This window comes from Alosa alosa, chromosome 14 (genome assembly GCF_017589495.1).
Source record: "Alosa alosa isolate M-15738 ecotype Scorff River chromosome 14, AALO_Geno_1.1, whole genome shotgun sequence".
NCBI classification, from domain to species: domain Eukaryota; kingdom Metazoa; phylum Chordata; class Actinopteri; order Clupeiformes; family Clupeidae; genus Alosa; species Alosa alosa.
The window spans coordinates 25,423,787-25,440,803 of NC_063202.1; the positions used below are offsets into that span (position 1 = coordinate 25,423,787).

The following is a 17,017-nucleotide window of genomic DNA, read 5'->3' on the forward strand; positions in this document are numbered from 1 at the left end:
TCTGGAATCTGAACGTTTCAGACTGATAATGAAGAAAATGTGCCCTGTATAGGCTAGAGCGCACGTGTGGGTTTCATAGACGCACACCGACCACTGAAAAAAAGTCAATGTTGCTCTAGGAGCTGTCCACAGTTTGTGGTGCTGAAGCGACCATTTCAATCCCTATTTGACAAGTTAGCAAGCTATCCAGAGTCGTAAATGATGTGCTACTTTGTCATTATCTAAGAGGAAAACTGTCAATTAGGCTAATGGCTCGGGGCCAGAAACCACGGAACAAATTATAACATCATTCCAGTGTGCCTGTGTCTCCTAGTGATTTACTTGCCTGAAACGCCTATGCCTACATGCGTTATATATTTCAGGCCTATATTCTGTAGGCTCCATGGTAATTTTCAATATCTTAGTCTAAGCTATTCAAAACGGTCTCCAGAAAGAGAAACTCCCATGTGATTGGTCGGAATATCATGACATCATTGACATTCAAGCATGTGTGTTCCTGCAGATCTTGAAGAGAAAACATTTGACCGACTCACGCAGATGTGGAACACATCTGGCAGAGCGGAAATCTACGCCTTCGAGATAAACTTCATACACTGCGTCTTGGAGTGTCTCGGTTACCAGTTACTCGGAATGGCTATCTCCTTGATGAGAGCTATAACATGACTTCTCGTCAAAAACTGTTTTTATAAACACATGTAACGTGTCGAAGTCACGCATATGATGACATTACCCAAAATGAGGACAACGCTTGTACCAGCTGCCAGAAAGAAACTTCTTTGAGATAAAATTGGAGGGATTTTTGTCAGGTTGGAAACATAATCATGCAACATGAATGTAACTAATAGCACCGGAATTGACGGTCTTGTGCCGTGGAACCAAAACGGTAAGATATCTCATGCATGGTTACCCAAGAAACTTCTTTTCGTTTTTCTTTTAGCCTGTAAGAAATATGTGCTCAAATGTACTACATATTTGCATAAACGAACTCAAAAAATCATTGAACTCCACTTTCTTATAGCTTACCTCAATAGAGAAAAAAATAATTGATAATTAGCTGCAAGTGCTTTGTCAGACGATATTTTTCATCTCATTAGACAACTGACTAACTACTGTAGTAAACATATTAAATCTGTGTTCTTGAAATCAGTATTCAGTATTTCTAATATCTCAGCATAGGTTACCAACCTTAGGCAGTCATGTGTCCTGGTTTTGATTGCGAGTGTTCAAAGTAAGAAAACTTCAAACGGAATAACCAATCAACAATGTGGGTAGAACAGAAGACATATATATATGGGTTTATATAGATATGGGCTAAATAGTTTGTTTAGATACTTAGCTGCGTTACTGTTAGCTGCATGGCCAAGACTGATAGGGATTTATTTTGTTCATAGTCAAAGCTGAAGTACCAGACATCCCACAGCATGAGGCACTTAAGTGATGTTCTTTTTCCTTTCAAATCTATTAGCCTGCATCTATCAACTAACAGCACAACTACACCTTTCATATACGATGTAACCTGTATACACCAAGTCTAATAAATTGTTGAATAAGATGCACTTCATGGTCACAATTATTTAAATAACATTTTTAACTAGTGAAATTGGTTTCTGGACTATTTTAGCCCCCACATAATCCCTTGTAATATAGCTGACATATGTAAGTCACTTTGGTCATGTTCCTAGGACTGATGTAAATGAATATGCCTTTTTCTCTATAACAACAGAAATGAGAAATGAGTGAACCATATATTTTCTGCCACCCTTTGCTATAGTGACTTTAGTCCCTTTTAATATCAAATATGTGTAATTCTGCATGCAAAACGATATTTGTCTCAGTGTATGTTTCCTAAGAGAGATACTATTTAGTGATAAAAGAAATATCCCATTGTTTCTCAACTTCTAGATAGATTGAAACATTGGTATTACTGGTGGGATATATTGTTTGTCAGGAAATAATAGATACAGACCTCTGCCTTTTCAGTATCAGTAATACAGTATCACTATCAGTAATACAGTAATACTTGTATACCATCATTTTTCAGCGCCATGATGGCACCAATGTAAGGGAATATGGGATCTGTTCGGGAACTACAGCTCTGTTATGAAAGAACTCCTTCTGTGGTATTTTCATAATGAGTTTCTGCACGGTTTCCATTTTCTAGTTAAAGCATCAAAATATCTTCAGTTCAAACCACTTTGGGGGAAAAACACCTATTTCCAAATCACAACTTATTTTTCAAATACAAACAGAACCAATTTACATCTGACACCACTGTTGGTATTGTAACCACATGCAGGTAGAGGTGAATGTTTAGTTGTGCAAATGTACAATGGGCATGATGTGTGCTCAGTGTCCAGTGTTCATATAAACAAATAATAAATGTGTAACATTCCATCTGTGCACTGTGCTGCATCCAGTGGGGTTTATCGGACACAAAATGGCTAAACCTCACCCCTTAATGGTGTCAGTGTCTAGCCCCTTTCCCTGGCAGCGGCAGCCCTCCCCATCCATTTGTGCTGTAACCTACTTTTCTCAGAGAAGCTGCGCTGATGAGACAGTCGTGTTCCAATGGCTTTGCCAGGGCTAGACACAGATGTTGTGTGCCCTCTCAAACCCTGGAGAGCATGGAGGTGACAGCTACCTGAGTTTCTAGAGAGTAGGGAACATAAGAGAAGTGTAAATGTCTGGAAATTTACTATTTAGGGAATTCTAGAGAGTTTTCATTTTTTTGCTAAAAAAACGATCTTTTCAAGTGTAAGACCTAAAATAGTTACTAAAATAAAGACAACAAATTTCACTTGCTGTTGTTGCTTTTTACATTTCACCAGTATGATTATGAGCAAGATTTCAATTATTATTTTGCTTTTTTTGCACAAGAAAATAAATTAAAACAGGATAGTCGAATGTATCAGAAGCAGAAAAGTGTGCTAGTTCCCTAAGGTGATGGCTTGAAATTGTGAACAAGATGAATCTCTTTTCACTTATTATTGAACTGCATGATTTTCAGAGGATATGACCAATGGCATAAACATTGGGGTATTTTGTTTTTACACAATCTACCTACATTTACCTGAGTGAAATTACATATTGAGTATTTTTTATTTGAAAATAATGAGAATTAATAGGTTACAAAATCTGTAATGTTAAATCATGGTGAAATGCTTTTTAACTACACAGACATAACAGCGATTCTAAAGATGGCATAGTTACATATAAGACCCGTAACTTCAAGACCCAAGTTTTCATAATGATAACTGACAAATAATCTATCAGATAATTATTATAAATATGCTCATGGGGGTCAACATTTTAACATAACATTTTGGATATGAAACATAACAGTGTAATTTTAGGTTTATTATTTCATATGACCTCCTGAATCATCTGAGTTTAGTATAGAGACTGACAAATCATGGGGCCACATCAAAAGGGCTGCCTGAAAGTCAGCATGAAATTTGAACTGCGCACCATGCAAAAATCATTTACACAGTTCAATAACTCACGGTTGTGAGATTCACTTTGGAAATAAACCAGCAAAGATACTGTTCTCTCACTGAGGATTGGACTGCGGGTAGTCTGTTCATGAAAGCCTTACATCATCTGTTAGTCTTTTACTTAATGATTTGCTTTCTAATAACCAAGAAAATGCTACTCCCATTTGGTCAGTTTCATATCATTTTTAGATAAATCTATTCACTTCAATTAGTCTCTCTGTCATGTCTTCTTACAATGCATTGTGCCAATGCACAATTTAGCCTAATAAATTATCTAATTTAATTTGCCATTGAGTCTGAAAGTGTAGTAATAAAAATAGGCTATTGCTTACAGAGAAAGGTAGAAATTAGAGAGGGGTGCAGGGCAGTACCAAATCAATACACATCACTATTTCATGTCTTCCTTTTTATAACTCACTGTCAACTATTTGCAGAAATTCCATACAGCCTTGTAAGTTCAATTATACACATGCTCTGCCATGTTCTGAAATTTGAGAAATGTTGGATGGAAGTTCATGCTTAAAGTACTCTGAGAAACCACATATGAAATTCTGCATAGTCACTCAGTTCTCCATTTTGTTGAGATAGTATGGTACCATCATAATTCTAAGTTCTAAACCATACCAGTAGTGTCTCTGAGATTTTTATATTTTGTGAGATTTTTGTATTTTGTATCAAAGCAGTGTGTTGGTGGTTGGGATGTTTTCAGCTATACTGTAACAAACTGCTATTTGTGCTATTGTATCACCAGCTTAATTAGCCACATTATGGGGCTTCTTCTCTGTCACAGCTCAGGCTTGGCTTTGGATAATGAATTCACAATATATTCAGAGGGATTGTGCATCAATATACTGATGCTTTTGGCTACTCTCCTACCAAATGTAAAATGTTTTCCCATGCTACAGCTAAGCAATTTCCACCACCCAATGACAGTCATTGTAGGCTAGTGTGCTATCAGTTGATATCCCCATTGGCTTTCTGTAGAAGGGGTGGTTCCCGTTCCATCGGTTACTTTTACTGGTTCAGCAGTATATGGCGCTGTTACCATGGTTACTATGGAATCAACATGTTATTTCACTCACACAATATTATGAATTTGGTTATTTGATCTATTCATGGCAGCAAATAATTCCTTCTGATGTAAGGCTGTGTCTCTTATTTCAGATGCCACAATTAGTAAGCTAACATCAGTTATTAAAATCCTACCATTAAAATCAAATAGACACAATGTTGGCATTGCTAGTAATCTGTCGGAAATATCAACATGCTTGATTTTAGGGTAACCATGACAACAAACCATTCCAGTGGTAACCTGTGCTAATCCAATTACAGGTAATGGTATCTTATAGCCTATGAGGATTACATGTGAAAGGACCCTGTTTTATGTTCTACTGTGATGTCAATGGCTTTTTATTGTATAATACTAACATCATGTACACCACCTATTTTGTCTGTAAATTGATGTTAATGAATCATTTCAGTAGACCCAACCCAATGGATTGTTTTGCTCTGTTTCTCTCTTCCACTGCATAATGAATGCACATATTTTCAGACCATCTGTTGTTTTGCTGCATTTTGTTGCTCAGTTCTAAGATGATGTAGCCTAGTATGATTTTTAATCAGAAAGATCATCTTGCTTTAACCATCTTCCAATATGCAAAGTGTTTGCCTACTAGTATCAGGCAAACGTCTGATATAATACACACACACTCACACACACACACACACACACACACACACACACACACACACACACACACACACACACTCACACACACACACACACACACACACACACACACACACACACACACACACACACACACACACACACACACACACACACACACACACAGTGTATGTGATGCAGTCTTAATTTTTCTTCTTTCATCTTCTCACCCCTGGTGGAAGAACTTTACTAGTACTACTTTTATGAACAGGAGGACAACACAATTTTCTTCCTGAGGATTATGGAGATTTTGTATGCAAAACTGCATGCAATGATTTCCACATCCTTGGCAGTACAACTAATCAAGCCCATCATAGTGACATGTAATATAATTTCTTCTGATTCCTTCAAATAACTCTCTCTGTCACTAGGTGTCACACTGTCATTGTAGGAAGTGTTGTGTAACATGAGCACAGAGATGAACAGCAGTTTGGTGTGGATTTCCTCTTTTCTATCAACCCATGTTAATACAATCTCCTGTCTGATAGAAACCTAATAGTGTCACTGAATCTAAACATAAAGTGATTTTATGCCATCATCAACATCCCATTTATTCTGTCTACTGCAAAGAAAGGACCTCCTCAGAATCTTGAAGAGTAAAGTAAAACAAAGGTTAGCCTTCACATAACAGACATGCCTGGATAAACAGCCACTGCTTTTTAGGCTGCCTGCGTTTAGTCTATTTGAGATTAGTCGTCTCCCATAAATATTAAATTGTTGATGCTCTTCACTGTAATTATTAGTGTGATGGACACAAGTTTACATACCCTGGCAGAACATTGTTTAAAAAAACAAAAAACCAGGAGTGATCAGGCAAAACAAATTACTTTTATTTTAATGGGATTTAAATGAATCCATTACATAATCATTACAGAATAGTGCAATCATTAAACAAAACAGCCAGAAAGAAAATAATGATAAGGTGATCTGTTGAAATGTTTACCCTACCCTTACTATTTAATACTGTGTACTGCCCCCTTTAACATCAATGACGGCTTGCCGTTTTTAGTGACAGTTGTGAATAAGAAGACTACCTTTTATTTTATCAGATGGTAGAGATGCCCATTATTCTTTACAAAAGGCCTCCAGATCTCTTGTGGGTTGTCTTGCATGTTTGTACTCTTTTTCTAGAAGAATGCATAGCTACTGAAGGGTTGACTTGGCCTTGTGCTTCGAATCATTGTCATGTTGGAAAGTGCGTACTAAGCGCAGCTTTTGGGCTCATAAAGTCCTTGTACCTTTGACACTCACAAACCTCCAAAACATCAGAGATCCACCCAAATGACTTTCTTACAGAAGTTCTGAGGCTTGTCTAGGTGTGTTGCTTGCTACAGTATATTGTAAGCATGCTGTTTTGTGGCATGGGCTCAGTAATGGCTTCTCAGGCAACCCAAACGTACAGCATATTTTTGTTAAGTGTAAAGTGTAAAGTGCCTCCTTATTGTGGATTGTCTTGAATCAGTTGCCTGTATTTCAACTGAAATAGCTTGAGGGTTTTTCTTTGCATCCTGACCAATTTTCCTAGCTGTTGAGGCGTAATTTGTTTGGTCTGCCTGGCCATGGCTTGGTATCAACCAAACCACTAATTGTTCACTTCTTTATCAGACTTTGAACACACTTGATCTCACAAGAACTATAAATCTCAGTGACAATTTATACAAAGGCACTAATTACAATCAAACATGACACGGGTGTGCCAACTTGTGGCCAAACATTCCAGGGTATTCATGGGTTTCATCAGGTCCCTTTCCACAGGTGTATAAAATCAAGCATCTTGATTGTCAATGCAGACTGCATGGTGCTTGATTAATACACCTGTGGAAAGGGACCTAAGTAAGTATATAAGTATAAATACTCTTTTGATCCCTTAAGGGAAATTTGGTCTCTGCATTTATCCGTGAATTAGTGAAACACACACAGCACACAGTGTACACACAGTGAGGTGAAGCACACACTAATCCCGGCACAGTGAGCTGCCTGCATCAACAGCAGCGCTCGTAGAGCAGTTAGGGGTTAGGTGCCTTGCTCAAGGGCACTTCAGCCGTGGTGGTCAGGGTTCGAACCGGCAACCCTCCGGTTACAGGTCCAAAGTGCTAACCAGTAGGCTAACGGCTGCCCCATGACATACTGGTCATGAAACCCATGAATTTAAACCTTTGATCAGAGGGCTATTTCACAGGCAGAATTAAGAAAGCAAAGATAAGTGATTAAAGCGAGGCTTGACCTAGTGTTGTCTGGTCATCCTAATTAACATCAATCCAAGATGAGTAGGAGCAACTAGGACAAGCCAGGTGTAAGTAATTCAGGATATGTGCGCACGGCTGGAATTAACCCACGGCTGGAATTAAAAAGATGCAGAAAATAGCGTCATTCACATTAACAAGTAAAGTTTTTCTTTTTTGAATGGGGAAACACGTCTATTTCTGTACAACAGCGAAAGTATGCGTGGTGGACCAACTGATTGCAAATTTACGTATGCACCCACGTGTGAGTGCTTCCTCATCTAGGCATGTGATGTCATTAAGAAAAACACATGCCACTGTAAAGATACACATAGTATGACTATACATGACTTTATTGTCTTTATAACCAAATTCATTGAAAACACCTTTGAAATATTGCTCTCCATTTCTAGTGAACTACTACAGTAGGCTAATTATCAAGCATATCAAAAAGTGAAGCAAACAACGACTATATATTAATAATTATAAGGCTATCACAATTATAACCCTATGGTATTAAGCAGACAATCTGTGATGTTATTAATAAATTAGCAAATAGCAAAAAAGCAAATAGTATACAAATGGAATAAAGCTCTTAAAAATCACATAGTGGTCTGCTTTTGTAAAACCAAATGAAGGCTAAATTCAGACAGGATTGCAAAAAATCCCATCTTAATCCCTTAGATACTGTAGGTTTTGTGAAACACCCCTCAGGGTCATTTGGAAGATTTCAGTTATCCTTAGCCCTCTTTACATGGACACTTAATCTGATTATAAACAGAGTAATAGCTCATTCGGGATAAAAATGCCTCATGTAAATATGTCAACCGATCAGATTCAGCCCGATCCAACTAAATTAACAAACAAATCGAGAGACGTGGTGTACTCCATTCTGATAATCTGATCGATTGAAAAATCTACCCATGTAAATAGATACTCTGATTGTTGGAGTACATTTCTTCTTTCTGTGCAGATGATCCATACGTGGTAATGAAGGCAGCCGTGGCCTACTGGTTAGCGCTGTAGACTTGTAACCAGAGAGTTGCCGGTTCGAACCCCGACCAGTAGGAACAGCTGAAGTGCTCTTGAACAAAGCACCCAACCCCTCTGCTCCCTGAGCGCCCCTGTAGCAGGCAGCTCACTGCGTCGGGATTAGTGTGTTGCCTCACCTCACTGTGGGCCAGATGTACTAACGCTTTTGCGCTCACTTCAGGCGTATTTGTTTCGCAATGTGCGTGTAAAATCATTGCGAGGTATGTACAAACAGGCCGCAATGATGTAAAAGAGCAAACTGCCTGTCGCGGGAGCTGAAAGTGGCAGATTGCGTTTGTCATGTCATGCATATGCATTCATGGGAGGATCCAGGGGAAAGTGAGAGTTTAGCCAAAGTCCTTTTAGGCAAGTCCCTCCACTCGGCGGCCATATACCAACGTTTTATGGGCACTCATCGGGCACAGTCTTTGGGACGAACTGCGCGTGCGCAAGGCTTCACGACACCAATCTTGCTCCAGCGGGCGAGATCACAACACATGATTGGCACGATGTCTTCACAACACACCATATGATTGGCTCAATGTATTCACATGTCGGCGTTTTGCCGAGGAAGGGGTGGGATATGTGTAGACAACGGCCATATTGGCGTGACAAACTAGCCCCATGCATTTCTATAGAGTATTTTTTGAGTGCTGTGTCTCCACATTAGAAAGTCTCTGGTTTAGCATAAAAAGATGGGAGGGGAAGAGTAAAGAGCGCCTAATTATGCATTCCGCGGTATGTACAAAGACTGCTCCTGAAAGCGCACGTCTATTCTGCGCCTAAATACTTCCGCCTTATAAAAGCAGGTGTTAATCCAAATTGCAGTTCAATGCGTCAATAAGAGAACCTTTCAAAGAAAACAGAATCGCTATTTAGAGCACCAGTTTTTGTGGTGAAAGTATTTGTAGCCTACTACCAAAAGCAACCTTAACTTTCGTTGACCTTTCGAATGTCTCACTTTCACTTTCACGTCATTCACTTAAACTTTCCTACTTGCTAGATTTGACCAATCTTCCATAGCCTACGTGCACAAGTAGTTTGAGTAGAACTACTGATCTTCATTATCTCCCTGCTTGTTTACATCTTATCATGTATGGTATTATTTCATGATCGCGAAACGTTAAAGAGAAAGGCGCAGTTTACACTAAGGATTGAATGATTGATAAATATGACAGAAACCTGGGTCTGACAGCGTTCGCAATCTGCGGTGTGTCCATGACGCTGATAACGCTACGTTCGCAAATGTACGTACATCTGGCCCTGTGTGTTCACTGAGTGCTGTGTGTGTTTCACTAATTCACGGATACTATACTATATTAATGCACAATGACGTAAACAAATTCGTTTTTCCATGGCGGCAATACAACTAGGAGCTTTACTTGTTCCAAGTAAAACACAGATTAAATGCCAATCGGTTTATTTAGCGTTCATGTAAACAATTTGGTTGAAATCTTTAATCAGATTAATTTCAATCTGATTGAAAAAAAGATGTCCATTTGATAACCGTTATTCAAAAAGGGCAAACACACACTTCACTTAGGCACTATCCCTAAACAGCAGAAAGGTTTTTCTGGATGATCAGTCATATTTTCCAAAAACTGTCCAATATATCACAAATTCTGCCAGCATATGTAAATTTACAGTATGAGAACAACTTTGATTTTTGAGAAAGGCTGTCGACATGTGAGCTCAACAGCCAATCAAATTGCACCCATCTCTTCCATGACCTTGAAGCAACATGTTTATTAGCTAGCTTAGTTTTTCATTTTCAGAGCCAGGACTACACACAGATTTTGCAGGTAGAAGACTGTGAGAAGCAATACACTTTCACATTTTAAATGTCAACATAAAAACCTATTTTGTACTTTACAGAGCCAATGCACTTCAAAACACCACACGTTCACACAAGTAGTGCATGCAAAATATACTTGAATTTCCCCTGGGGATCAATAAAGTATCTATCTATCTATCTAATAGCCATAGAACTACTGTATAAACCACCTATGCAAGGAAGAATGGGGGAAAATCCCTCCAAAAAAAATTGAAAGACTCTTTGCGGCGGCTACAAGAAATATACAGGCTGTGATATTTGCTAAAGTGGATGATTTTAAGAATGACCATGTACAGTAGGGTGCCCAAACCTTTGCCTTGGGCTCTTTTCTGTGTCATGTTAAAACTGTATAAGATGAAAATAATTAAGACTTGTCATCTTTAACTTTGTGTCAGATAATCTTTTACTTGCTCATTTATGACACAGAAATTTTGATCATCATTAGATACTTTTGGAAATAATAGAAACGATGCCAACAACAGCCCCAAAAAAATCTATATTTCCGCTCCTGTTTCACTTGTCATCATGAGTCCCCTCCAGGCCGAATTACATGGCTGCCGGTGGTGGAGTGCTTATGACAGGAGTTCAATCAACCTTGTCTGTATCTATTTTTGACTCAGTGTTCAAAGGCTCAATGTAGCCATTGGTTTCACAAATGTCACACAACTATCATCAAAGGGCATGTTTTCCTTCACATCCAGGCTCTGAAAAGCCCTTCAAGAGAAAAAGCAACGTGAATCAACATTTCAAGTCCAAAGGAGTGACAGTCATATTTTCTGAGGCTATCAATATATCAAAAACAACTAAAACAATGAGATAAACCATACACAGCTGTTGGAGGCTGTATTATGTTACCAAGTTATATACTAGGCTATAGGCCTACATTATTTGCACATTCATTATTTGCAGCAAAGTGGATTTGTTGTGAATTGAATAGTGAACAGTGAATAGTGAATTGAAAAGTACAATACATGTTTCATATTGCCACCACAATGTTAGTCAAAGTACATGAATATCTTGAAACAATATTAGTCAAGCTGAGCACTTTGGCCTGCGTCTTGTGCAATCACCTATCTAAGTCTGCCCTTACATATTATTATGTTATTTTACTTTTGGATTGCCTGGATTGGCTCTGTCTGATATTTCAGAATTATAAATATGTTCTTCAGATGACTTTTTAAAATGTGCAATGGATATCAGCTGATTAAAAAGGAGGGAAAGTTTATGCTCATTGACATTGTATGCACTAATATTGTACCTGTGGTATATGGTTTTGTTATGTCAGGAGGAAGGCCAAAAGAACAATCAAGCTTTAAGTGAACATTAAAAACTATTCTTAAAAATAAATCTTTCATTAGGTTGCTATATATTTTTGCAGTATTAGCTGAACTTGTATGGAGGTGCTTCAAAAATTCTTCAAAACATTATGCTGCACAAATCATGATGAAACCAGTTGAAATATATTCAGCACTCCTACATGAAGAAAAAAAAGCAACCGTCAATATTTTATTCAGCAAATCTGCTCTATGAGGGGGTAGCATGAGTGAAAAAATATTAATATTCATCAGATGAAAATTATGCATAATTTGGATGTGTCACGTACATGTACTGTCAAATTTCTACCAGTGTTGGCTGCAAGTTTATATTTCCAGCTCTTTGCCTTGCCATTGAACAAGCATATGGGTATTTTTTATGGAAATTCATGAGAGATCAAAAAGAAATGTTTATTTTCTAATGGTGTTTGAATTGCTTATGTAATTAGCAATGCCATTGGCAGAAACAACTGCAGTTGGTGTTGAGCTGCTTAGCTGTTTAAGCATATTGCCTGTGATGTGTTAATCTCTTTGAAAACCAAATGAAGAGTCATCCATGCAGACCATGTGGTTAATCCAACAGGAATGAAAATGCTTTGACTGGAGGCAATTAACCCTAACTGCTGTCTGTTTCCATTCTGGACTCAATCTAATGGCTATGAAAAACAAAATCAGTACATAGGATTGGGTGACTTTGCAATAACATAACAATAACATAACAAGATAAGAACTGGAGTCCTACATATGAAACCCTGCAACACTAAATTATGGCTTCAGGGAATAATTACACTAGCTGGGTTTCCCTCCAACTCATTAACATATTTTAAGTGCATCCATGAAAAGTTTGCACTTCTGTGCATGTTCCATCCCCTGTGTGTGTGAATTGAAATTGTACACACTCCAAATCAAGAAAGGAGTTGTGAACAGCTGTGGGATCAAAACATAACATTGTCAGGGCAGTTTTTATTGAAACACCTTATTGACAAATGCAAAGAAACTGTTTCCATCAACCTTAGTAACATTATACAATAGCGAGCTAATCCACCCCACTCAAATGAAAAACATTTTGATTCACATTAAAAGATTTTATGTACTGTACATTTAAGATGTTTCCAGTCAGGATTTCTTATTCAAATGGTTCAAATGTGCATTAAAAAGCTGGATGGAAATCCAGATATTGATGTTACAGACAAGTTAAGTACATGCCTGCAATAGTTCAGTCTTATTCTCTGAACATTGCAGATCAGTTGTACTGAATGCAGTGTAATGAGTAATTTATATTTGATCCACACTGATTATGCTTAAAAGGAAAATATCATTAACTAAATGCAAATTTAAATGACTTATTTTTGTAATAAACAGGACAAAGACGTAAAGATTTAAGTCATCTATATGTTTTTTTCAGGCTCTTTTAGGAATGTCTCCAACGATGCCTTCCCTGCCAACCTCACCTGTGACGGTAATGGCCGCAACGAATCCTGTGCCGTTGTGGATGCCTCTGGAAGCCCATACAAAACTGTTGAGATGATCTTCATTGCCTTGGTCACAGGTTCCCTCAGTTTTGTTACAGTGGTGGGCAACATCCTTGTAATGCTATCCATCAAGGTCAACAGACATCTTCAGACAGTCAACAATTACTTCTTATTTAGCCTGGCATGTGCAGATCTCATCATTGGTGCTTTTTCCATGAACCTTTACACAGTTTATATTATCAAGGGTTACTGGCCCCTGGGTCCTGTGATCTGTGACCTATGGCTGGCCTTGGACTATGTAGTTAGCAACGCCTCTGTGATGAACCTGCTGATCATAAGCTTTGACCGTTATTTCTGTGTGACAAAACCACTGACCTATCCAACAAGGAGGACCACCAAGATGGCAGGTCTGATGATTGCAGCTGCTTGGATACTATCCTTCATCCTGTGGGCTCCGGCAATCTTGTTCTGGCAGTTCATTGTGGGCGAACGCACGGTTCAGCCAGGAGAGTGTTACATACAGTTCCTCTCCAACCCTGCGGTCACATTTGGTACGGCCATTGCTGCTTTCTACTTGCCAGTGATCATCATGACTGTGCTCTATATCCACATTTCTCTAGCGAGCCGGAGCAGAGTGTCCAAACAGAAACCAGAGTCCAAGACAGAAAAGAAGGGTCTCAAGACTGGTGGACTACTTAAGAGTCACATTCTTAAACAGAATAACAACAATCAGTTGCCTAAACCCAGCAAAGATACCGGCAGCACTAGTGATACCTTGAAGAATGGCAAGCTTGAAGAGTCTGTTGTTTCAACCAAGGCTGAATCCAGCGTTCCACCAGAGGAAAAGGAAAGCTCCAATGACTCCAGCACTGCCAGCATTGCCCCGAAGGACACCCATGAGAGGGCAAACAGTGAGATCACCTCTGAGCCTGCTGCTGCAGCCCCTACCCCTATTCCCAAACTGAACTCAGCATCCAAGTGGTCCAAAATTAAGATAGTCACGAAGCAGGCAGGGGATGAGTGCATCACTGCCATTGAGATTGTCCCACCTAACAGTAGTTGTGAGGCTCGGTCCATTCCTGTGAACCGGCCCAGAATGGTGGCAAGGAAATTTGCCAGCATCGCCCGAAGTCAGGTAAAGAGGAAGAGACAGATGGCAGCACGGGAGAAGAAAGTAACTAAGACCATCTTTGCCATTCTGTTGGCATTTATCATCACCTGGACACCATACAATGTCATGGTCCTCATCAGCACATTTTGCCAGTCATGTGTGCCTGACACAGTATGGGCCATTGGATATTGGCTTTGCTATGTGAATAGCACCATCAATCCCGCATGCTACGCTTTGTGCAATGCCACATTCAAAAAGACTTTCAAGAATCTTCTTATGTGTCAGTATAAGAATATTGGCACTAGATAAGCTGGAGGGAAGGATGAAATAAATATTGGGGTCGCTGACTTGTTCCATACACCGTACCTTGCTGGCATATATGAGCGCCATGGACAACATTGTTTTCAGAATGTCAAGAGCAGAAAATACTATCCACGGACATACAGAGACATTTGGATAGGAACAATTTATGAAGCTGAAATGGCATGGTGTGTAACAGTGTGATCACAAACAAAAGGTCCACATTATTCTGTTATGTAATTTAGGTAGTGAAAAAAACCTCTCTCAAATTGCTGTCAGGTTGCTCAGCCACTCTAAATGAAGGCCATCACCAATCTACAACTAGCCAGACATTTAAATCTAAATGAAATAATTTTATGCTTAGTTGTGACCTGTGGTGAAATGGAAGCTTTCAGTATACAGTGGATATTTACACACACACGCACACACACACACACACACACACACACACTACAAACAATACACACATACAGTACATTCAGGATATATATGTGTGAGTGTGTGTGTGTGTGTGTGTGTGTGTGTGCGTGTGTGTGTGAGAGTGCTATTACAACCTTGGCAAAATACTTAACATACATGACATTATTAGGGGTCTAACCGTACAAAATCATTGGAACGTATCTTTATTCTGAAGTGAATAACATTTCAGAATTACACAAACAAAACACATGGAAAGATACAAAAGAACTTAAAGGTGCCGTATGCAATGCTAGCACCACTTGCTTAGATACACAAAACAAATGGAGACAGGGATTTCAATCTCATTACAACCTTGCTGATTTGTTAATTCAGCTGAATCATGTTGAAACTCTAACCATTGTAATCAACAGAGCCCAGGAGTCCCAAAGACATTTAGGGCCCATCTTACACTCGGTGCAACGTGGTGCCAAGCTCCATTTCCATTGCGCCCATGGGTGTGTCAATGAAAAAAAAAATAGATGTGGTCAGGCACATGATCCAAAAATCGCTATCTTACACCCACTAAAAATCATTACACTACTGACCAAGAAAAACCTGGTCTATGGAGAAAAGCGCATATTAATCACAGCGGTAAAGACAAGATATAAGCAGCCCTTAAGCACGAGTCCCAGGTAACGACTCATTTTCGGGATGAATATCTTTAGGGTTTTCATTCAGTCATACAAACTTATTCTGGGGTAAGTTTAGCTTTTTTCAGGCTATGTTTTAGATTGTACCCCCTTCCTCGTCAGTCAATATTGAATGTAAATAACTGTGTAGAACTGCTTTGTCATTGCCTATGAGACCATGTGAAGTTAGTTTCAGTTCAGTTGGCCTATGGGTTCAAATAATGGGCGAGTGCCGATGCATGTAGGCACTCTGCTAGTCACACACAGGTTTTAGTAAAGCAAGTATGGGCAGCCATGGCCTACTGGTTAGCGTTTCGGACTTGTAACCGGAGGGTTGCCGGTTTGAACCCCGACCAGTAGGCACGGCTGAAGTGCCCTTGAGCAAGGCACCTAACCCCTCACTGCTCCCCGAGCGCCGCTGTGGTTGCAGGCAGCTCACTGCGCCGGGATTAGTGTGTGCTTCACCTCACTGTGTGTTCACTGTGTGCTGAGTGTTTTTCACTAATTCACGGATTGGGATAAATGCAGAGACCAAATTTCCCTCACGGGATCAAAAGAGTATATATACTTATACTTAGTATTAGTGAAATCATGCAAGCAGATTCCTTCAGATGTGCTCACTGTCAAAATACAGACACGCTGCATTGCTGGCTCTTAATGGGAATGACAGATATCACTCTCTTTGGTTTGAAGGATGTTACGACCAAAACACACCCATGACTGATTAAGAAACATAAGAACAACCCTTTTGAACAATGTGCCCGGTGTCTGATCACAAAAGCACACCGTTAAATTAGCGAATGTGGTCTGGACATGCCCTAAATGTCTTTAAACCTTGCATCTCTGACTAGGTGTTTCAGATTGCTAAAATATGGCCCTTAATCTTTTTGAGCATGTGAAAGTTAGATAATCATCTAATCTGAAAGCAATTAGCAGCAGCTTTAACTTAATTTTTTGTGAAAATTGTAATCATACAGTTCATGATTCATAACTGGTAAAAATTACAACTTAAAAAAGGCACTTGTACAACTTGTACATGATGAATTAAAACAAGACAAAAGTTGTGCCAATGTTGTTCTTAAAAATAAATAGAGTATTTTTCCGTGCTGAGTAAATAAGTATAACATGCATTTCTAAATATAAAAATCAGTTCAGGTTGATTTTTTTTGGGGGGGATCAATATATTAGGTTACTACCTAAGATACAAAGGTTCCTTTGATTATACAATTCTCTCACCATGTTTAATTAGTGGTTAGAAAGCTGGGCAATGATTAGTAGACACTACATTCTGGCATTCCTTTCCCTCAATTGGTGCTTGACGGTTTAGGTTGACACTATTTACAAAAAAAAAGAATAAACCGACAACTCCAGATCAGAGTGTGGGGACTCTTTCTTGTTTGTAAGTAAAGAAAGCTGACATGG

General features: G+C 39.0%; 1 protein-coding gene across 1 annotated transcript; it reads left to right on the forward strand.

The window, feature by feature from the left end:
• The first annotated feature begins 530 nt into the window (after positions 1-530).
• On the forward strand, positions 531-15,924 carry chrm4a (cholinergic receptor, muscarinic 4a). Its single transcript, XM_048262336.1, has 2 exons — positions 531-883; positions 13,030-15,924. The coding sequence occupies exons 1-2, from the start codon at positions 829-831 to the stop codon at positions 14,514-14,516; spliced, it is 1,542 nt and encodes a 513-aa protein (XP_048118293.1). The 5' UTR covers positions 531-828; the 3' UTR covers positions 14,517-15,924.
• The last annotated feature ends 1,093 nt before the right edge of the window (positions 15,925-17,017 follow it).